The sequence below is a fragment of the Tiliqua scincoides genome, chromosome 2 (assembly GCF_035046505.1).
Source record: "Tiliqua scincoides isolate rTilSci1 chromosome 2, rTilSci1.hap2, whole genome shotgun sequence".
Lineage (NCBI taxonomy): Eukaryota > Metazoa > Chordata > Lepidosauria > Squamata > Scincidae > Tiliqua > Tiliqua scincoides.
The window spans coordinates 152,623,938-152,646,685 of record NC_089822.1 but is presented as its reverse complement, the minus strand read 5'-3'; the positions used below and the strand labels follow the sequence as shown (position 1 = coordinate 152,646,685).

The following is a 22,748-nucleotide window of genomic DNA, read 5'->3' as shown; positions in this document are numbered from 1 at the left end:
ATAAATAAACAAGTTCAAGTTATCTTTGAGGTTTACCCCATAGCTAGGTCCTCAGCATGGCCTTGCTTACTGACTCTTATAAGTGCTGCCAACCCGACAGCCTAGGCTGACTCAGGGTTGCATAATTCTTTCTTCCCCCTCACCGGACTAGATGCCACTCCCTGACACCTGCGAGCTTACCTGGCCCACATCTTCCCCATTGCTCCCCCAGATCAAATCCCCTCACAATTTCAGTGTCACACTGTCACTACTGCTTACTCATGAATTAGATTGCTGCATATATCCCTTTGCCTGACATAAATTGGACACAGATACCAGGCATTCTCTTCAATCTGTCACTCTATGCTCTGTCAGCCAAATGCAATCTTTGTGGGAAGCTGAGGTGAGCATACAGCAAGCCCAGAATTTGCACTGTTTCTGCCCCTGAAAATTATGCAACAGTCTCCCAGGAGCCAGGCAAGGTGGTTCTGTCTCACAGGGATGTGGAGTATGGACAGATCAAGTGAACACTCATGCACTGAACGAGTCAGTAGAAAGGTAGGCTTAAGGTTATTTGCACAGTGACATCCAAGATAATAAACTGGATTCAACCCATCAGACAGTTCAGACTATCAAGCCTGTTTCCAATAGTGGTCAACAAGAGGCTCAAGGGAAGCTCAAAAGCAAGACTGGATGGAGATTGTAGTCAGAGTTAGTATCTCCATCCAGTCAGGCTGAACTCTTCCCTCCAATATGATGCTTTGTTTAAGATGGGGATGTACTATCTAATAAGGAGACACACTGTAGTCAGAGGCTCAATTTTAGCAATTGTGATCAACTGACAGATCTATTCTCCATTAATCCATGTTGCTTTTTATCACCATCTGAGCTTGGAGCTCTCACCACCAGCTGTGGCAATAAATGTTATATTTATAAGTTGTAGGAGGAAGCACTTGTTGTGGTCGCCCTGCATTTACAGCCAGTGTGGTTTCATTGGACAGAGTTCTAGTTGCTTGAGGGAGCTCATAATATCTGGTCAGGCTGATTGTAAATTTATAAACCTCTTTCATGTCACCATCCCCTTCCCGCTTAGTTATATTTGTTTCTGAACAAAGGAGGCTCAACCTCCTGTTCCAAAATTCCTATCAACAGTGGGATGCTGACATTCCAAGAACTTATTGCTCATAGACGGTTTGTGCTGCGTCCGCTCTACAGTGTGTCAGCTCCAAAGAACGTGGCTGGTGGCTACTGGTCAATTAGCAGGCACTGGCCGGTGGCATGTCTCCCAGGCTTCGAGAAGGTGTCAGCTAAGAGCCAATGAGAAGCTGGAAGGGCAGCACACTGACTCACCCCTCTCACTGAGCTTTCCAGCAAGCTGATCTCTGCTTTTGGAGCTACTTTCACTTGAGGTGATAAATGTGAGAAATATAACAACAAAGAGGCAACAGCAGCAAAATTTGCATTTCATTTGTCTCTTTGGGAAGAGGTATAATTATTCCAGGTGGATGAAAACATTACCTATGTTTGACATAATTTCAATAACTAGAATATGGAGTCCCCCCATCCCTGAGTGGTGAAAATTCCTGGAGCAGTGGCACCTGAGTTTGCATTTCTTTGGGTGTGAGAAGAGCAAAGACTTATGGCACATTGTAAAATGATACATTTACTGACAATTGTACAAGCAGACTGTAAATGGAGGCAAGCCAGCATACCTATCAGGCAGCAGACCAGCTATCTCACATCAAGTCTCCAGAGACTGAGATCCTGGATCCACCACATGCCACCTTACAACGCACAGCTCTCTCTCTCTCTCCCCCCCCCACACAACACCCTTGCCCCCTCTCCTTAGTGATGTACACATGTCACCTTTCCCCAAGCTTCAATGGATATCTTTTTAAAGCACCCAGAAAGATTTCTATCTCCCACCAATCAACCACTCTGGGCTCTCTCTGCACAACTAAAGGAATGATCAGCGGAAACAACAGCTATAGCAAGCAGGCTTTGATGCTCAGTTTGTGCCCCTCTCCTTATTAGATAGTACATCCCCATCTTAAACAAAGCATCATAATGGAGGGAGGAGTTCAGCCTGCCCTTCTTTCTGACATGCTATTTGAATAAGTGGAGGAAGATTTTTTAATGGGGCACTGAACTGTGCAGACAACAAAACCCATAAGCCACCTGAAATGATACAGTCCAGGAAAAGCTTTACAACTCAATTCTGCTGAATGCATAAACTAGCCCAGAGCAGTGGTTCTCACACATTTAGCACTGGAACCCACTTTTTAGAATGAAAATCAGTCAGGACCCACCAGAAGTGATGTCATGACCAGAAGTGACATCATCAAGCAGAAACATTTTTACCTCTAGGCTGCAATCCTACCCACACTTACCCAGGAGTAAGTCCCATTTACTATCATTGTTAAAAGCATATAAATAGTAACCTGTTAAAAGCACAGATCTGTAACACATCCCCAAATGCAGTCACATACTATGGTAGCATCAAGTCTAATATATTAAAAATAAAATATTGAAATGAATGGGAACCCACCTGAAATGGGCTCACAACCCACCTAGTGGGTCCCGACCCATAGTTTGAGAAACACGGGGAGTGTTAACAGGCACCCACGTTCAAACAGCTTAAGTTGCTTCTTGGCTTCATCACGTCAGTCCTCAAGCACTCCTCTTTGTATTCTTCTGGGGTTGTTACCTACCTAGACCCAAACTTATTGGTAAAGTGGTAGCAGCACCAACAGGGAGGTTAGATAAAAGCAAGCCAGTGACAACTTTTCTTGTTTAGCAAACATCAACCTGGAACAGGGTCTGAACTGATGTGTATGCTGGCTGAATTCAGTCAGTTCTTGGTACATGATAGATGATAACAAATAATGGTCACATGCATTTTTCCACAGGCTTTCTTCTAATTAGATGCCAGGTTTAGTCTGGTTCCAGGCTGCTAGGGGCAGCTGCTGCAAAGCCCTGCACTGGACCCTTCCATGGTACTCCCAGCTGCTCTCAAAGGTGCATTGGGTGCTACCTCTATCCCTGGCAGAGAGGGTTCAGGAATTACCTGGCCAGGTGAGCCCTGTGATGGGCATGGGCCCCCAACGAATGCCAGGCCACCACTATCACTGGGGTAGGGAAAGACCGGCCTGAAACCTGCGGAACTGCTGCCAGAATTCTGGGCTGCACAGAACAATGGTTTAAAGCAACTCCTTATGTTAGAGCTCTTATGGACAGCCCCCCCCCCCCGCCTTTTAGGTCACATATTGACACCCCAGCTGTTATAAATTTAAACTGACCCTAATATTTCCAAGAGTGGTGACTGATGAAACAGTGACATTTCATGAAACAGCCAGTGTGCTCCAGGGAGCTTTCAAACCCAGCACACGTCCTTCCCATGTGGTATATACTCTGTTAAGAGGGCTAATTAAGAAACATCTTTGGCTTGACTGATGCCTCTGTTTTCAAACTTAACATCACTGGCCTGGCTGATTGCAAAATATACCAGTGAGACCAAACCAAAATCTCTAGCTCCAAGTGGGAAAAAGTACCCACAGAAATGCCCCCTCCCAAAGCATCCTGTTGGAAAAAAAAGAGAGTCCCAAGAGGACGAGAGCAAACAATCACCCATCCCGAGAGAAAAATCTCACAGTTCTGGTTGCAAGTGGTCTGTTTTTATATGCGTGTGCACACATCACATGCAAGACACAGCAGCTACACTAAATTCAAAATGGATCATTAAGATGCATCTCACAAAGGGACTTCTATGAGAACAGTTCCAATGAAAACTGCCAGTTCGCCCAGGGCAAGATATAGACGTCAGAACTCAAATTTCATTTGGCAGTTCATTTCAAATTCCACCATAAATAAAACTGCCAGTACACCATTATGGACAGCCGAGTGTCAGGCAAGTGCATAGGTGAGAACTCAATGATGTGCAAAGAGGAGATGCTGCTCAGACTAAGGACTGTGCTGGTCTAGTCAAGAGTCAGGGCTCCCATTCATTTGCTGTGACTGGCAGGGGTCAGGGGCATTGTCAGCTCCCTCTTGCTCTGCGGCCACCTGCTCTGCAAGGACTGCCTGCCCCACCTGGTGAAATATGGCCGGGGGGAGTCCTATGGAGAAAGAATTCCAATGGCAGCAGCATGCCTTTTGGTGAATGGAGAGGCCCAGTGACTGGACCAAACTGTAGTGACCACTTGCTTGGCATCTCTGTGAAGTGCTGCCTGGAGTACATGCACAAACACCCCTTCAGCATTCCACAGACTGCTTCACATGTTATTGGGCAGCAAATCCATTCCAAGCTTCTACCTGCACAACTTCGTTGCACTCACTTTACATTTGTTGGCATCCATGAAGAGCATGCCTGAGAAAAATACAGTGTGTGAAGCAGCTGTGTTCTTGCAACGCAGGGTAGTTAGTCTTGGAGCACAATCAGGATGCATGAGAGCATCCTTGAAAGGCGAGAGCTCTGGCAGGAGACGCATATGCTCCTCTCTCCAGCACTAATTGGGGCTATGGAGGGAACAGACAGTGGCTAAGCTCCATCTGCTGAGCGCTGCCAGTGCCTGGGGCTCTCTCCACAGCTCTAGTGCTACACATCAGCCAGCACTCCAGCACCGAATGCGTCAAGCTGAGGAGAGATGAGCAATTCGCTCCTTGATGTCACAGGCAGTCAAGTCTAGGGCAGGGTTTTTCAGCCCTCCCCCCCCCCACCTTGTGTGTGTGCCACTTTTGAAAGTAGCATCACGGCCACTAGAAATGGCAGCTGCACTCAGGAGTGGTCTGCTTGTCTCCACATTGGGGTTTCACTCTGCACCCTTTGCTCCTGAACTGTCTTTCTGAAGGGCCAGGCAGAAGCTGCACAGGTATAGACCACTGCTGCTCCACCACCACCACCACCACCACCCCAGCCATCTGTACTGCAGCAGGACTGGTCCAGGCAGGGCATGCTTACCATGGCAGCAGGACCAAGCACCACCTACCCTTCCATGACACAGCACTAGTGGTATTAGCACCACTGGTTGACAAACACTGGCCTGGTCCACAGGGCGGGGCACCCCAGCTAACATTTGTTTTCTATTCAGAGGAATAGTTAGCCTCTCAAAGTACAGGAGGAGGGAGGGAGAGCTAAAAGAACCAGTAAACCTCCCACTCCAAAATGTGAGAATATACTGGGTGGTCTCTTTAAGGAAAGCAGAGCTATGAGATTCCTTCAATCCTCCCAGTCAGCCACAGCCCCTCAAAAGGGTCAGGTGCTGTTCTCTTACCTGGAACCCTGCCCACAGAGCAGTGCTGAGGACAAAGCACTGCTGTCGCCAGACATCATTAATGCTTTGTTGAGGGGGTGAACTTTCACTCCCTTGGCTCCCTTCTACAGTCCAATTAGCACCAGGACTCACCTCCACCGTCAGCCACACTGCATGGGGTAGCTAGTGCCGGTAGCCATGACGTAGCTGGCAGCACCTGTGGCAGAGGCACCACTCGGGCGCGTGTGTAATAACTGGTGCAGGGGCTCTGGAACTTGCAATGCCCTCCAACCTGACGCAGCAGGAACCATCGCCAAAAGTGCCAGGCAGCCCTAAAACTTATTCGCAACAGAAGGAGGCTGATGGTTGAATCCACAGCCAAGACTTGCCTTTGACTGGAGAAGCTAAGAAACCTGTGCCAGTTCAAATTTCACCTCTGCCCTAACCACATGCCATGGTCTTGGGCTAGTAGTACTAAAAGAACTCCAGCAGGACTTTCTCCATAAAGCCCTATAGCTCATCTGCACTCCAGTTCCTTTCACACCAAGAGACTGGTGCTCCAGTAGTGATGCAGCTGCACCAGTGGGGCATGAGCTGCATCTTGTGGTGGTGGGGCAGTCACTGAGACCTCCTCAAGGTAATGCAACATTTGTTCCCTTACCTCAGGGCTGCATTGCAACTGCATCCATGCTGGAAAGTTTGTTCGGATTGGACCCTGAATGAGAGAAACAGGTAACTAGAGTGGAAAGTGAAGCCAGATTCTGCTGTAGTGACCCCCCCTCCTCCTTGTGCTGTCAGCTGAGTAATAGGAGAGAAGACAAGTCACATTAGGGGTGTTTGGTCAAGGGGTGTTTGGTCAAGCTAACTCTAATAGCAAGTTGGCACTAAGCTACAAGTTCTGGTTCGCTAAAATTTCACCCACAGCAAGTCTTGTACTAAATCCTTTCTGCTCAAGGCCTTATTTATCTAAAATTCTGGTTTGTAAGCATGTCAATCTAAAGCCAAGTAGACACTTGAGGTCCAGGAATGAGCAATACTTGCTTTGCACATTTACTTTATTCTCATGATTACAAAAGTGCAGATCACTTGCTCTGGTCCTTTGATCCTGCAGCATCACCACCCTCTGGAATGACACTTCACACATAGGGGCCAGTCCATCCTTGCCCTGGTGGGTGGGCAGGTGGGGAACACAAGCCAGCAGCAAGAAGGAACAAACAGCAGACACAATAATCACTTCGTTAAGTGGATCCGGCGGGACGGACGAGATCCCAAGACATTTTTGTTCTAAAAAACATTCAGTGCTACAGCAGGGTCTCAATGATGTCACAGTGAAGCAAGGCAACCTGGAGAGACTCCACAGCCGTCTAAACTTCCAAGAGGCTCAGAGATTCTGCCTGCGCAGAGGTTTGGCAGGCAGGACAAAAGGAAGAGGCTTGGAGGCAACAGGACCTTACTTTGACGTGCATCCTCAAGCAACCCCAGTAAGTTAAGAGCCCCTGCATGGCAATCTTCACCCATCCCAGGGGTCCCATATGAATAACATTAGCCCTGGGTTAGGGTAGCTGCAATTCTGACAATTCAACCAGGGACTCAATGAGCTTTCACCCCCTCTTTGAGCAAGCTAGTTGCCTACAGGGTTGAGGTACAGCAGTTTTTAAGGCGGCTCTCTCTTCCTGAACCAGTTTACTTGGCTTTTGCTTATTCGCAGTCCCTCAGAAACCTGCTCTTCACTGTCATTGGTATGAAGCCCCCAAAGGGGTGTTTGGTTTCAGAAGGCTTTGGCCAAACAAGCATTGATTGTTAAAGCAAGAGTCAACTGAAGGAGGCAAGGGACACCAGGCCTGCCAGGAACTGGGGGTATGCTGTTTCCACTAAGCATCGTCCAGTCACAGTCAATAAACTACAAGGGTTCCTCACCCTGATTGTAAGGAAGGAAGAGGAAACTGAGGCAGGGAAAAGGTATTAGGCTCGACACAGTCAGGGAGATTTTATTTCCCCCAAATTTTAAAAAATACTCTGAAGAACACAGAGGGGAAAGGACCTCTTCCTGACTGCTGTATTGCTATAATGAACCCCTAGCAGCCATCACAACCTGTTTCCTGAGGAGCTCAGTGCGCTAATGGTAAACATTTAAAAGAGACAGAGAAATGACACCGCCTTCCCATATAGACACGGAAACTCTTCTGCTTGGTTGCAGCAGGGAGAAGGGGGTGTTTGAACTATTAGGACAACTGGGAGGCGGCTACTGGCCAAACACAGAGATGGCAACACATGGTGAGGATACTGGAGGGCAGACATGGAAGGGTCGTGGGTCAGACAAGCAGACGCATTGTTGGAATGCTAGCCAATAGCCAAGGGCATTGTGGGATTAGAGAAGAATGCTATAGGGAGCTGCAGAAATACTGGAGTAGGGCAGAATAGTGGTGTTAGTGGGAGGAGAAAAGCGGCATTGATGGATTACTGGGCCTTTGAGGTTTGGCACCTTAAGTTTAGGTTTGGGCACTGAAGGAGAAAATTCTGTCTGGCTGGCATACCATTAGGCACCAAACAACACAGAGGGCTGGCTCGTAATTGTGAGACTGTCAGGCACTGAAAGAGGGCATTCTGGAGAGGTCAGTTATTGGCCACAGCACTAAAGAGGGCACTTTAAGACTGCTGCACCACAAAAAGGGATAGTAGGTGATAACGGGCACTGTGGGATCCCAATTTACAGGTTCCTGTCCCTTATCTTTCGCAGCTCTAGTTAAGCAGGCCTTTTCTCCTTTAGGCCAACACTTTGATCCCAAAGTATTTGCGCAACTGCTCCAGGAAGACAAAGGTGAGCACGGTGTGAGGGACCAAGCGAATGCCAGCGGGAACAAGGCCCTGGAATAAGAAACATGTAGAGTTAGTTTGTCAGTCACTGAGACCTGGTCACTGCGCTTTTATCACTCCAAGGAAAGTGAGAGCAATGCAACTTTTCAGACCTTTAATCTCACATGTCTAGCCTGGAAACCTGTAGAGATATCTGTAGATGCCCTGAAAAGATATCTGGAGCAATTAGCTTCATAGGGCTTACTTATTGGTTCCCTAAAGGCCAAATAGCTGGATGCGTGGCTGTAAAATTGGGGCAGGAGAAAAAAAAATGCAATGTAGGGATGGCAAGAAGGAAAGCAACTATCTTGAAGCAGCCTGTGTACAAAGACTGTGAAAGAGTACAGGCTAGATCTGCAATCTATGCCTAGCCTACTCTGCACATTTGCCCATTACTGCTCCCATATTACCTTATAAAAAGCCAATGGCCCAAGCTTGGCGGTCTCCATGGCACAGTGTATGACACCCTAGAATATAACAGGAATAAGTCAGTGTGTGCCCGGGCACACATAGCACCATGTACAGAGACCAAGCCCAATTCAACTAAGTCTCAGGCTACCAGACTGAGGAGTAATTACAACTGCTGGAATGGTGCTCAGTAGTCAGGGGGAACTATGTCAAGAGGAAGGAAGAGACCCAGGCAGTGGTGCATATACGAAGAGGTCTGGCTCAGGCAACAACCAAGTGAAGAAGCAAGGGGCTGTGGAGCAGATCACTCACCCGATACTCGCCCTGGGAATTCATAAGCCGTGTCTTCAGCACATCCAAGGGCTGACAGAGGAATGTGGCACAACCACCCTACAGGTAAGGGAAAAAGGGGTGACAAGAGACAGTTTTGAGATCCTAGGTTAGCAGGTGTGACTCATGCCCCATCAGAGTGAATATAAAATGACCATCTACCAAGTGGCAACTCAGAAAAGTGGTACAATCTTCCTCACTGCTTGGAAGGCCAATGCAATAACCAGTTTAACAAGTGATTACACCTCACTTAGATAGCCATAACAACCCTTCCTCATCTCAGCCTTGGCAGCTTCATGAACCTTGGAATCTGGACCTATATTCTCAAGGAGACAAAGCATCAGGTTTTGAATTCTATTTCAACATGACTGGTGGTCGTAAACCCTTCCCTCTCACCACATACATACTTCCTCCCTGGTCTTCCACTGACACCCAGATATACACTTACAGCAATAAAGCTGGCCAGGAAGTGAGTGAAAATGTTGTCAGAGAGCAAACCGGTCCCAAGAACCAACTGTTTGGCCTGGTCATAACAGGAGAGCTGCAAGGAAGCAGAAAGGTGTGAGACTGGCCCCAAATCCATTCATCCATCCAGAGTAGCAAAGAAGCCAGACCTGGGTCCAATTAGCCATTTTCCTATGAACCCCAATGGCTTGTGCAAGGCATCAACAACAGCCCTCTATAACATACCAGGACAGCCTGCAAATGTGATTGGTCCTCAATCTCCTTAGTGTCCCTAGAGGGCAGCCAAGGAAGGGGACAGGTTTCCAGGCCCATCAGAGCTTCCAGTGAACTCAAGAGGTTGCAAGCCAAACCCTGCTATGAATCTCTCTCAGCCAACATGCCAGGGACAAAGACAGGATGAGAGATAGGATCCCAATCTCAACCTGAATCTGGTCTCTATACAGGTGTGACCTCACGGTACAAATCCTAAGAAAACAATGGTTAAATATATTCAGCCGCAAACCTAACCTCTCCCCACAACTCACCAGCTTCGCAGTACCAAAGAGACAATGTGACATGACCCACACTCAAGCTATTAACTTGTGTCCAGAGCAAAGAGAAATAATTTTAGCATCCTGGGTGAAAAATTAAACCTCCCCACCACTTTCACCTCTGGCAATCACTACGTTTGCCTTTTTTTCCAATCTTCTTGAATCACTTGGGGTGCCTGTGAATGCTCAGAAAATGGCCACGGTGTTTTGCATGTGTTGCCTACACATTTTAAAAAGAAAACATGCTGCCTTCTGCACGACTGTCCTCAGGCAACTGCTTACGGCCTCCAGAAGACAAGAATGGCTTAACAGACCAATCTGGGGAGACCACGGCATTTCGCTCTCCAGGACCTACAGAAGGCGGCACCTCTTCCCTTACGCCTCCTTATGAACCTCCACTGAATCCCATTTTCTCTTTCCAGATGGCTAAAGAACATGCTTGTCACTTGCACACATATGCTGGAATATGTGTGCAGAGATTGTGGTGCTTTTGGTGCAGATGGTCCCATCATGATGGCTACACACTACTTCCAGATCCACAAGCAGTATGCTTGTGAATACCAGTTGCAGAGGAGCAATGGCCTTAACCCATTTCTGCCTAGCCCACAGGTGTACACATTTGATCCGTGTTGCACATATGTAATGTTGGGCAGAAATGGTTTAATGCCCAGCTTGTGAGTTTCCCCATAAGCATCTGATTGGCTACAATGGGAAACAGATGAAAAATTAGCTGTGCTTTGGGCTCAAGCCAGCAAGGCTTCTTTTGTAGATGTGTGTGCACAGAGGATATACTGAGGTGTACATCCATAGGCAATTACGGCTAGATTCCTACCTGTCCAACAGTAACCAGGGCTCCTCGACTTGATGCCATTGTTGCCCCCGAGAACAGTTTCTTCACACCCTCTGAAAGAACAACAGAGATTAGCATGTGGAAAGTACATCTTCTGAGCGGAGATTCTAATCAGCCCCTTCAGTTGGATACTGACGTCCAAACTCCTCCCATCCAGATGTCTTGCCGAGCTGCCCATGTCCTAAAACAGCTCTGCTTCCTGAACTCATGTCCTATGCAATGGCAACTCTCAGACCCCCTGAGCACTGCTCAGGAATGGATTATCTTCATTGCTCCCAAACACACAGGAATGCTTTTATTCTATCGTTTAGGAGAAGGTTTGGAAAGCAGTTTCGTAAATTACTGAATTCCTCCACCACAGAATGGTTTTAAGCTGCTAATAATTTGGCCCAAGTTGGATGATCAGAAAGCCTGATAGGGCACAATAGTGGCAAAGATATTGATGCCCAATGGCAAAATGCATCAATGGTGGAAAGACTTCTTTAAATCTACTGGGACACATCAAAGCACCAGAGGAGATAGGATCTTCTGTTGGTTGCCTGTTCAAAGAGGCACGACTGTAGAAACCAATCTACAGACAGGACTGGCTACCTATTCTGCATCAGGAACGAGCTTTCAAAACCAGTGCTGCCAGGACAGAATTGCTGTAAGGATCTAGGATTTTCTGTGCTCTTGCTCCCTTAGTTGAGCTCAAATGTTTCTTCCAATATTTTTTGTTCAGAATTCAGGATCAGATAGAATTAATCGATGACTAGCTGCACTTCATAAGGCCTTTCACCCAGTCCACTCCCAGAGGAGGTTTGTTGACTGTGAATAGGACTAACTGTTCAGATTATTAGTACTCTTGAACACTGGATAAAGCAAGGCTGGTCACTGGTGTCCCAGCCAGGTTTGGCTGCAATTCTATGCACACTTGCTTGGGTGTAAGTCACAATGAACGTGAATCAGATCACCCCAATCATGTTAGGCACTCTTTCTTTTTTCTTGGATTCCAGAGCATCAGCAGGGGGTAGAAAACTATTGCAACTCACCCTAGCACTGGGCATTTGCCCTGCTCCTTCTTTCTCTATTTGTCCACCTGCTCATATGCCTCTCTCTCTCCTTGCACGATCTCTTTTATTCTCTCTCTGTGCCTACGGACCTGCACATTCCTCCTCTCCGAGAGCCTAAAAGCCAAGGATGCAACTGACCTTTTATACCTTGAATCCCAGTCTGTGAACTCCACTTCCTTCACTCACCCAGACAGCTTACTCACCCCTCCTGCTAAGAGACAACCACTCAACTTGAACCACACACTCAAATATGCAAGCAAACCCTGTGCCACTGATACCTCTATGGATCGGTATGGAAGGCCTTTCCCCATACCTTCTACACATACATACCTGCTTGACTTTCAGGAAGTTTGCCCTGACAGCTTTGCCCATTCCACAAGCGCTGGCTTAGCTTGCCATTTGCAGCTTGTAGCTTAGAACTAGCCCCCAACCCAGTAGCTCCCACCTCCCACAGACAAGGGGCAGATATTATAGCAGATTCTCCTCAGTGTCCCCAAGTCCCATTCTGAAAAGTTGCTGGGGCAGGTCTCTTTGAGCAACTATTCTGTCCTGTAGAGGCTGGCTAAATTCTTACCTTCACGAAGCACCCGATATAAGCCATCCACAGCATGAGAGTAGCTAGGAAAAAAGGAGAGACAATTAGCAGATTTGAATCCATCTCAGTGTAAGCCCCTGCTTGCACTCATCACATTGCACACATATACAGTTGGATATCATTACAGGCTTCAATGGCACATTCTTAGTCTTATGGCTCTGAAAGGCATGACCTGCAGCTCTGGGGTGCAATTACCAGGGCTCCAAAAGGTTCCTTAGGAGCTATTTTAGGAGCAATGCTGCCCCTCTGTGGCCACGTGGCTTCAATACACAGCTTTCTCATTCACCACCACTGCAATCTTGACACTCACTTGCGCCGCAAATGTGCCGGCTGCTTCATGTCATTCTGCATCCTGAAAAAAGGGCATGACAGCGTTAGGGAGACTGGGGTAGACAAGAGTCCTCTGCACTCCACAGTCCCAAGAAAACTATACAGTGGGGTGATCACTTCGACATTGTTCGGTACTGTGGAATTTCAGTAGGGCTGCTGCCTTCAAGGATGGACTCTCTATTCTCATCCCCTCCCAAAGGATTTGTGTGATTAGCCAATGGGATCATACTGAGCTGAATGAGGAAAGAGTTTAGCACAGGCCTGGGAAAAGAGGAAGGACACACTGACCTGACATTCACCAAGTCAGCTGGAGTACCCACGAACCCACCAGTGAAACCTGCAACCAGAGAACAGCAGGTGAAAGGGGACTGCACAGCCTGTCCTGATCTGGCCCTTCAGCCTGCACTTGCCAAGCCCCAGCTCACCTCCTACTGCGCCTAGAAGCACCTTCTGGTAGAAGGGCATTGGCCCCTTGGCACCCTGGCTCAAGTGGTCCCGCACAGTCTCATAGATGGCAAAGCGGGTGAGGGAGTACGTCATCTGAGGAAGCAGAAAGAGCAGGATGACAGCACTGTCTTGGGCCCTGCCTAGCACCGGTGCAGGTGAGCCACCGTAAAAGCTTTGCAAGTGCCCACCTCTGCCCATGTCTGGTCACAGTGCTTGTATGACTGAGCACAGATGGACACTTGTGCCTTCTCAAGAGCTGCCACGCTCCTTTTCACCAGTCAACTACACTGCCTGGTACATGTCAGAAGGGTGGGCCCCAAGTAAACTTTCATCTTCTCCCAGAGCCTGATTATAGGAAAGACCAGAGGGGAACCTAATATTGTGAAACCAGAGGCAAGAATTCTGCACAGACACTACCCAGCTCTGTGGGTAGAATGATCTTCAGATACGCCTAACTTTGGCTGTCCAATTGTGACAGCAGAAATTGTGTTGTTACACTGTTGTGGACCTCCCACTTTTTCTTGCAGGGATTGAAGATGCTCATGCATAATTGTGGGAGAAGCTGCATAAATGCCCATATGCTGGCACACAAAGGGAAAAGCCATAGTGACAGACACTGATCAATGAGCAGAATATTACAAGGGAAGGTGGATTCCATTCAACCGATTGCTGCTGCTCCCAGTTTGTCATCACCCACACAGGCTGCCTGACTTAAAAAGTCCGAAAGGGGAGTGGTCTCAAGAGCAGGGGTATCAAACATAAGTCCTGCAGGCCAGATGTGGCCCCCACAAGCAATTTATCTGGCCCCCATTATAACTGAGCTCTCCCAGCGTGATAATTGGGCTCACTCATGTCTTGAAATTATAAACAGGATTTTGCACATTTTCTCTTCTGTCATTTGCAGATAATGAATTTCTATGCAAGAACAAAGTGCTTATTCCTGGCCATCATCTGCTTAATGACATCACTTCCAACTTAGTGATGTCACTTCTGGCCCTCAGTAGGCGCCATAATGCTATTCGGCCCACTGTATGAAACAAGTTTGACACCTCTGCTCTACAGCCTGCTTCATTTAACAGATTTCTGCTTCTCGAACTTCCTTGATGCTCCCAAACGGTGGTAGATAATGGACTCTGCTCTCTTACAGTCTATCACTTATGCCATATTCTGCAGGAATTCTGCCACAGTGGTCACACAAGGGTTTTCATATGGTCCAGTGATCTTGCTGGAGTAAAGCCTGTTTGGGTCCAGTCAATGCCTGAAGACCCCATGCATGCCACCTTAAGTTCCAGCATTTAAAAAAGTTGGGATATAAATGCAAAAAATAAGCAAAAATATGCTGTGGCAGCCTCTGTGAGTGCAGAACTCACAGATATCTAATCACGAAGCAGAGAACAATCTCAGAACTCAATCTAGGATAGCTGGAGCCTGTGGAGCTGGGAGCTGCAGAGCTGTCACAGGCAACAATGGAACCACGAAGCTGGTGTGAGAGGCAGGACAGAATGGAAGGCGACAAGCAATTTTTGCAATCTTTTCAGCATTCACCTGGCGGCAGAGTGAGGCACTAAGCCCATTGTAGAGTGCCAGAAAGCCGTCGTTGCGAACCACTTGCACAGCCATCCCCGTCATGCGCAGTTTCACTTCCTGCTGGGTTTGCAGGTGGACCTAGGCAGGCAGAGCAGAGAGCAAACAAGTTAGGCTGGATTTGCCGGGCTCTTTGTTCATCAAAAAGCACTCTGGGTAGGTAAGCTTACAGGCACTGGAGCAACTTGACACTTGCAAACAAGATCATGGATTTGCCAAAACGGGTGCAACTCCCACATCACCAATCAGGAATCCATTGAAACTTCCATTCCAAACTGTGAGGCTACTGTCTACCAGAGTTCCAAAAGGGTAAACATCTTTGAGTTTTGAGTTGCCCAAAACTGATGGCTTATTTCTTGGCCTCTCCCACCTGCTTCAGCATGCAACATATGAGACAATCTCACAGCATAGTCTGAGGCCTCTTGATGCATCCATCTTACTGAAGTTAAGCTTTACCAAGGCTGGCCAGTGCCTGGCTAGTTGATGGCCTGGGAACCCAATCACAATTGCTACAAGGACACAAATAATATAATAAATATCTTTTTGTACATACTGTATGAGAACGTTACTATCCTTCAACCAGTAACTGTGATGCAGTTGAGGGCCCTTGGTTCCAAGTTGTTCTAACAAAGCCTCTTCTCCTCCATAAAATCATATGCCTAGCCCAGTGGTTTTCAAACTCTCCAGGAGTTTGGAAACCACTTTTAAGTTCGGGGGGGGGGGGGGGAGGCAGTAGGGCGATCCCTGGGATCACACAGCCACCGCTGCCTCCTCCCTGCCCCCCGCCCCTTAAGGGGGCAGAGGCCTAGCCCAACATAACACATCAGTTCCAGAAAGGTTTCCCAATTCCCAGGCTCTTATCTCACTTTCACCCATGCTCTACCTATCAGATACCATCCCTTCTTCTCACTGCAACCAAATCTTAAGCAGGCCCCAAGAGTCCTGCATTCTTCAAACCATTGCCTAATGGAGTACTATTAGTTTTGGATGCTTTAAAAATCACAGCTGCTCTTCCAGCCAGGGTAAAGGGCTCTGTTGACAACAAAGGGCCTGCACCCACAGGAACTAGTTAGCCCATCTGCTTTTGGACTTACAGCTCAGCGTTGTTCCCAGCCTAACATCCCATATGGCAACTGCCTGGCCTTGCTGTGGATCAGCTCATGCTTTTAATACAGCCATGTGGGGAATCTGGGCGAAAGGCTTCCAAGCTGATAGAAAACTATTGGCTGACTGGGTAACCCTCCTTCTTGGAAGGATAAGGGTCAAGCAACAGGAGGCAGAAGCAGCCTATAGGAACTCTGTGTAAGGGGAAAGGAGTGCAAACACACACCCTTCACTGTCCAGCACACCCATCTTGTATCATGCCAACCCATCACATATGGGATGATTCCAAGGGGCAGGACTCCAATCAAGTAGATAGCAAGAGACTCTTGAGTGCTTCTGTCAGAGATTTTGAAGACTTCAATAAAGAGGGAGATCCAGATCCATCCCTTAACAAGCAAGTGACCTAAAGCAGCTGCAGTGAATAACACACATCAGCGGAAGCTGCACAAACAACAGCTGCCAGGAGAAGGCAGTAAAGAGGGAGATGTTGCTAAAATGGGCACTGTTCCCAGGCAGCCAGTAGCAACTCAAAGATCCATTGTGGAGGCTGAAGCTGGAATTTGCTCATCAAGCAGCTGGCAGGTTCAGGAGCACAGAGGGAGTAATGATGGAGGCTGCAATCTGCAGGGTTAATGGTTAATAAGGTGCCAGACCATTACAAGAGAAAGGAATTTTTGCCCACATGGGACCAGACTATTGTGTACTGTACAAGGAGGGGAGGGAAAGAGGACAGAATTGCAGGACAGACTTTTCTGGTAGGTTCACCATTGGCAGGATTTGGCAAGTACACATCCTACTAGCTCCTCTCTCTCATGCAAGGTGTCATTCTGGTTTACTCAGTTTGACCAGTCCATCCTCTCTCTTATCAGCTCAGAAGCAGCATGGCCACTCCACTTTGAGCAGACTACATCACAGCTGAGAAGACCCATGATGTGCAAAGTCAAATTCAGCCACTCAGACCACTTTCACTTTAGAAGAGCTTAGAACAAACAGCAAGTCTCAGAATGTCAGGCAGGTCTCCCTTGAGAAGTAGAGGAAACAGCCAAGGGAAGGCTCCTCACTTTGACAAGTCCAGGAGCCACAGTGCCAACCCCAGTGCTAGGGCACGACAGGACAAACCTACAAGATGACAGCTGCATAAATTTGGCCAGTGTTGAGGACGGTTCAGACGAGGGTCAGCCAGACCCAGATTCAATCCCCACTCAGTCAAGATGCTCACTGGGTGACCTTGGACCAGTCTCTCAGCCTAACCTACCTTACAAGATGGTTGCTAGGATGAATGAAACCATGTTTGAGCTCCTGGGGTTTTTTGATCACAGTGAATTTTTAAGATAAAGCATCTTGTTCAACGAGGGGAAAAAAACACCTGTATCCTAATCTAGGTCCCCAACACACAGAAAGACCTGCTCAAAAATCCAGCTGCAGCTAACCAAAGCCTTGATTTCCCTTCATAACTACAACTCATTCAAGGCTTGAAGGATTTTTGAGCAGTCCTTTTCATCTGGAACACATACACAGTTCAGACCAAAAATCAACCCATGCAGGTTCCACTTTCAGAGTTGGCACCTTATGGCCACTTCTGATTTTTTTTTTGCGGTGTATTAATAGGGCAACCACCTATGATGGCAACTTTTGAGAACCAGCCCTTCAAAAAGGCATTGATTGTGGCAGCAGAATAGAAGTAAAGAGTTTAAATAGCTGGCAGGGGGAGAGGAATCTCAGGATTTGTCTAACATGGAAAGGTAACATGTGTATTGATTAGACCTTTAGGGCCCAATCCTATCCAATTTTCCAGTGCTGGTGCTGCTGTGCCTATAGGGTATGCACCACATCCTGTGTTGGGGAGGCCTCCTCAAGGTATGGAAACATTTGTTCCCTTACCTCGGGGCTGCACTGCAGCTGCACCAGTGCTGGAAAGTTGGATAGAATTGGGCCCTTACTCTGCATGAGGAATTCAGAGCCAGACTTCCCTATTTTGCCTAGTTGACCCTGGGCAGGTTATTTTCCCTCTCTGAGCTTCTGCTCTATCATGGGTGCCAGTTGCACAAGGGAAGAGTGAAGTCAGAGCTGAAGGGGCCCCTGTGTTTCTGACTAACCATATTCATTCCAAGAGGTGCTGTAACTGAACCCAGATGGTATCTCACAAATCCTAGTTTATTAACCAGCACAATCAGGCCTCAGCCACTTGAACCAGGACACTGTTGTCTGAAACACAAACTCACTGAAAAGTAATCACAAGCTAGGCAGGTAACACCCGTTTTACAAGGATCATTCACAGAGCTCTTTGCCCAGCACCCAGCCTGGCTGCGGTGACAACTGGAAGAAGCCCAGGCTCCTGTGGGCAGCTACCCTAGGACGGCCGGCTGACTGGAAGAGAACCAATGTCTCCAGGCCCAAGGGAGCCACTGCAGGGCATAGCAGCAGATGCCAGTCTGCCGCGAGACACTGGGGGTGCCAGGGGCAGCCTGCCAAGCCCTGCCTGCGTCTCTTGCCTGGGCAACACGGGGCTTCCATGCACTGGTCAGCAGCGAGGGTCTGCGGGAGGGAATGGGGCAGGCGCTTCCTCCTACCAAAATGGCAGCCGCAAGAACCAGTTCTGCGTGCAAGCCCAATGGGGGGATGCCCCCCAACCGCTGCCACGTTCTTCTGGCTGACCTGGAAAGGGCAAGGGGAGCCTGGGCAGGAACGCACGGGGCACTGATTGCTCAAGCCCCAGTCGCCTGCAGTCATCTTTGCCCGGAGCAGCCAGCTGCAAAGGGAACGCTCGCCCGCCCGCCCGGGAGAACCTGATCAGAACGCGGGGAGCGGCATCCCGGCAGTCCCCCGACGCACCTTGAGCAGGTCCAGCGGGTGGGTGCAGCAGGCGGCGCCGCACGAGGCCAGGCCCCCGAAGTACCAGCGGGACACGCGCTTCTCCGCCATCGCACCGGCTCTGCGTGGCTTCCTTCCCTCCCCTGCCCCGGGGAGCCCGGCCTCAACACCCCTCCCAGCCAGGACAGCACCGACCGGGCCTTAAAGCGGCAACGCCGCTGGACTTAAAAGAGCAACAGCAAGGCCAGAGGTGGATGCGGGCGGAGCGCAGCCGCAGCTGGAAGGAAGCCCCAGCCTTCCCTCCCAGTAGGCTTCGTGCCCCAGCCTTCCCCGCCCACACATGCTCTCCCCACCCATGCTTTCCCTGCTAGATCCAAGCGCCCGGCATCCCTCCTCTCCCCCCCCCCTCCGATCATGGCTAATCTGGAAGGTAATCCTGGTGGTGTTTAAATCGAGCAGCAAAGCTCCCTCTCAACCCCCTCCCCGCCGCTTGATGGGCTTGCAGGTAGGCACCCGAGGGCCCAATCCTATCCAGTGCTGGTGCAGCCAACCCCAGTGCCAATGGGGTGTGCACTGCATCCTGTGGTGGGGAGGCAGTCACAGAGGCCTCCTCAAGGTATGGGAACAGTTGTACCCTTACCTCGGGACTGCGTTGCAGTTGCACTGGCGCTGGAAAGTTGGAGAGGATTGGGCCCCAAGATGTTTGAAATCTACAACTAAAAATGTGAAGTGCAGCTGAAATAAACCAACAAAAACCATTTTTTTGAGAACAGGTGTTTCATGCAGGAATGCTTGGTTGCGGCTGTTGGGGGGACATCTGGAGGCAACCTGTGTCATCTCTGAAATGGCTCCATCCCTGCTTAAGCCATTTCTGCCAACGTTGCATATACACAACAGGGATCAAATGTGTACACCTGCGGGCTGGGCAGAAACAGGTTTTAATGTGAACCAGACCTACTCATGCACATTCTCAGCTTCTCCCTGGTAGGTTAGAAATCCAGGCCAGGAGTCTCCTTTTCCACCAAAGTGTGACATTTGTTTGTCCAATCATCAGAGACATCATCTCATCAAAATGTTGCAAGGAACAAGTGTACAGAATTGCAAAAACCCAATCACTTCCCCACCCTATGTTGTTCTGCAGAACATCCACTTGGTTGGGGAGGGTTCATAAATGCTCTTCTCAAGTGATTAGTTGTTTTGTGTGCATTTGAGTCACCTCAGATCTGACACCAGAGAGAGAACTTTCACCTCCGATACACTTTTCACTGGAGTGAATTTACACATTCAGAATGGGTGTAGGTAGTTATAATTGCCACTGGAATGACCCAGAAACAGCATTCCCATGGCAAATGCTCCACACACACAACCTGCTGGGACATTTAGCAGCTCTTAATTTGGGCAGGGAGGCTCACAATATGATGGCAGCCCCTATAAGTTAAGAGCCGCTAAAGGTGTATGTCACTTTCAGCAGCATGCCAGTCACATACATAATACAGTATCTATCACTTCTGTGAGACATCACGTGTTGAATGATCACATATCCTCCACATGTGTATGCTCCTCCTGTGGCTTATAAAACAACCTGCCTCTGGCTCGGGTTACAAAAGGATCAAGTTTCACTCTTGAACTGAGACTGCATCCTGAGTGGTTCACATTACCCTAGCCAAGACAGAAGCAGAGATGCCAGTGACCTATAAAAATGTGCTCCCCTGAAAAGCATTCTCAAAGCAGTATGCTATAGAATCTTATGCCAGCACCAACTTCAGTTTGGACTAACTCCCACCCCACCCCCATTTTCATAACAAATCAAATATGCAAAAACAGTGCAATTCTGGCATAGGCACAGGCAATAGCACATTGCTTTGCTAAGAATTTGAAAAAACACAAATGGAAAGTGTGAAAGATGCTCTAGGCCACCACTCTCTTCTCTTCTGCACTTCCCCTTCTGCTCCATTTTCCTCTTTTTGAGTTCGGGGTGCAGGAGCTGCCTGAAGCAACCTCAGTCAGCCCTAGAGAACCTGCTGCTGTAGACACACACTTGTGTCTGAGAATATTCTCACTGGTATTCTCACGCAATCCCCTTATGCCAGTGAGGATTACCAGCACAAAATAAGAAAAGTAGGTTGAATGGGGGCATGACAGGGAGAAAAAAGGTTTAGGAGGAATCCTGTGCTTCCTCAGGACTCATTCCTACTTTCAGGAAAAGCAAAACAGAAGAGATGGCATAATTTTTAATGCTGCCCAGTGAAGTTAATGGAGAGTCCCAGACAACCATCCGCTGGAACCCTCATAGGTGCTTTGCCCCAGGCTTCAGATACCTGCCAGGAATCTCAGCTCCAAGCTGGGGTTGTGAAGAGAGGGCACCTCACACAGGTGAGACAGGGAGAGGGTTGACTAGGGAGAAGACCATTTCTCAAAGCAGGACTCTCATGCATCCTTCATCCTTTTCCTCAGAAAAGAGATGGGTGTGCAGAGCATTCAAACACCCATGGCCACAGAATGCCACTCCTTCCTCCTGAAATATAGGGAAACTAGTCCCTTAATGACTTTCCATTATTCAACTCAGCAAGGGAACAAAGAGTAAGTAAATGTGGATTGTATATAAAGGAAACCCTTGTTGGTTAACAACACCCTCCATGTATCCACACTGCGCTGGTGAAAGGTTAGAGGAACACAGACACTTTTGTTGATGAATGCTGGGTAGTTCATCTATTGCCAGCAAAGCATTCATGACCCACTGTTCCTTGCAGGTTCAGAGCTCCAGTGCATGGAACAGAACAAGCAGTAACCAGAAAAAGGATATAGAGCTTTCTACAATAGCTGGGCATTGTCTCAATTACATTATCTCTTCCAAGTAGTTAATCACCTAGCAGACCCAGAACAAATATGCAAAAATTCATGTGCAAATCCTCATTTCTCCCAGATGTAGCACAAATTTGGATGCAAAACACGAGCATTTTCACATGGAATAAGCTAAGTACCTTTTCCGCTTCTTATTCCACGAATTTGGAATCTTCCATGTGCGCTCTGAACATCTGGTTGGAAAACTCATGTGGTTGTCCAATATCCATGGTTTTGAGTCTCCAGAGGAGATGAGACAGCGTACAAAACTGTCCCCTGGAAAGGACGTACAGGACTAGGAAGTTTATTGCCTCAAAAAGGCAAGTTCTGAGGGGGAAAACCCCCCACCCATTCCAGCAGGGAAGTGCTGCTGGGATATGTGCAGACACAAGAAGATAGCTGAAGGATAGACTAGCATAGTTAGAGTAAGAGCATAGCATAGGAGAGTTAGAACAGACAAAAGAAAATATTTCTTTACTCAGCGTGTGGTCGGTCTGTGGAACTCTTTGCCACAGGATGTGGTGATGGTGTCTGGCCTGGATGCCTTTAAAAGGGGATTGGACAAGTTTCTGGAGGAAAAAACTATTATGGGTATGTGTGTATGTGCAACCTCCTGATTTTAGAAATGGGCTATGTCAGATGTAAGGGAGGGCACCAGGATGCAGGCCTCTTGTTATCAGGTGTGCTCCCTGGGGCATTTGGTGAGCCGCTGTGAGATACAGGAAGCTGGACTAGATCCGGTGGGGCTGTTCTTATGTTCTTATATAGCTTTTTCCACAGATAAATCCCCAGATGAATGAATGGCTAAAAATCCCACGTGGGTTGACACTCACTGATGTATTGCATGTTTGGTCTGGGGTACATACATCACAGATAGCTACCAGAGCAGAAATGGGCTGGAGCATGCAGACTGGAAGAGCACCAAGTTTTAACATGCACTCCTCAACCACCCTCAGAAAACATCTAGTCACAGGAACTGTCTGCCATACTTGCTCGGTAATCTTAATCTCTGCACAGGTAACCATCCAATTTGTACAGAAATAAGGATGCTCCCTATTCTCATTGCTATGCAAACCATAAGTGAGTCTAAAGTGCTACCAAGTATGACAGGTTGCATGAATTAGGGATAGAGAGAACTGCTGAGAAATAGCCAAGTAACCAAATGTTCTGGTCAGAGGTGAAGATGAATAAAATAGGCTTTGCAAGATCCACAGTTGCAGGGGAGAGGTCAGATATCTCTGCACCACTCATTTTGATTGGGTGTCACACTGCACCATCTAAGGTGTTGCCTCCCAGTTCTTTCTCCAAGGGGACTGATGC

General features: G+C 48.1%; 1 protein-coding gene across 1 annotated transcript; it reads right to left on the bottom strand.

The window, feature by feature from the left end:
• Positions 1-6,277: 6,277 nt before the first annotated feature.
• SLC25A10 (solute carrier family 25 member 10) lies at positions 6,278-18,732 on the bottom strand. The gene is made up of 11 exons (XM_066614027.1): positions 18,609-18,732; positions 14,634-14,753; positions 13,067-13,181; positions 12,930-12,978; positions 12,622-12,663; positions 12,291-12,334; positions 10,647-10,717; positions 9,268-9,360; positions 8,802-8,879; positions 8,492-8,548; positions 6,278-8,093 (listed from the first exon to the last, which is right to left on the bottom strand). Exons 1-11 carry the CDS (start codon positions 18,696-18,698, stop codon positions 7,992-7,994), a joined length of 861 nt encoding a protein of 286 aa, XP_066470124.1. The 5' UTR covers positions 18,699-18,732; the 3' UTR covers positions 6,278-7,991.
• Between the last annotated feature and the right edge of the window lie 4,016 nt (positions 18,733-22,748).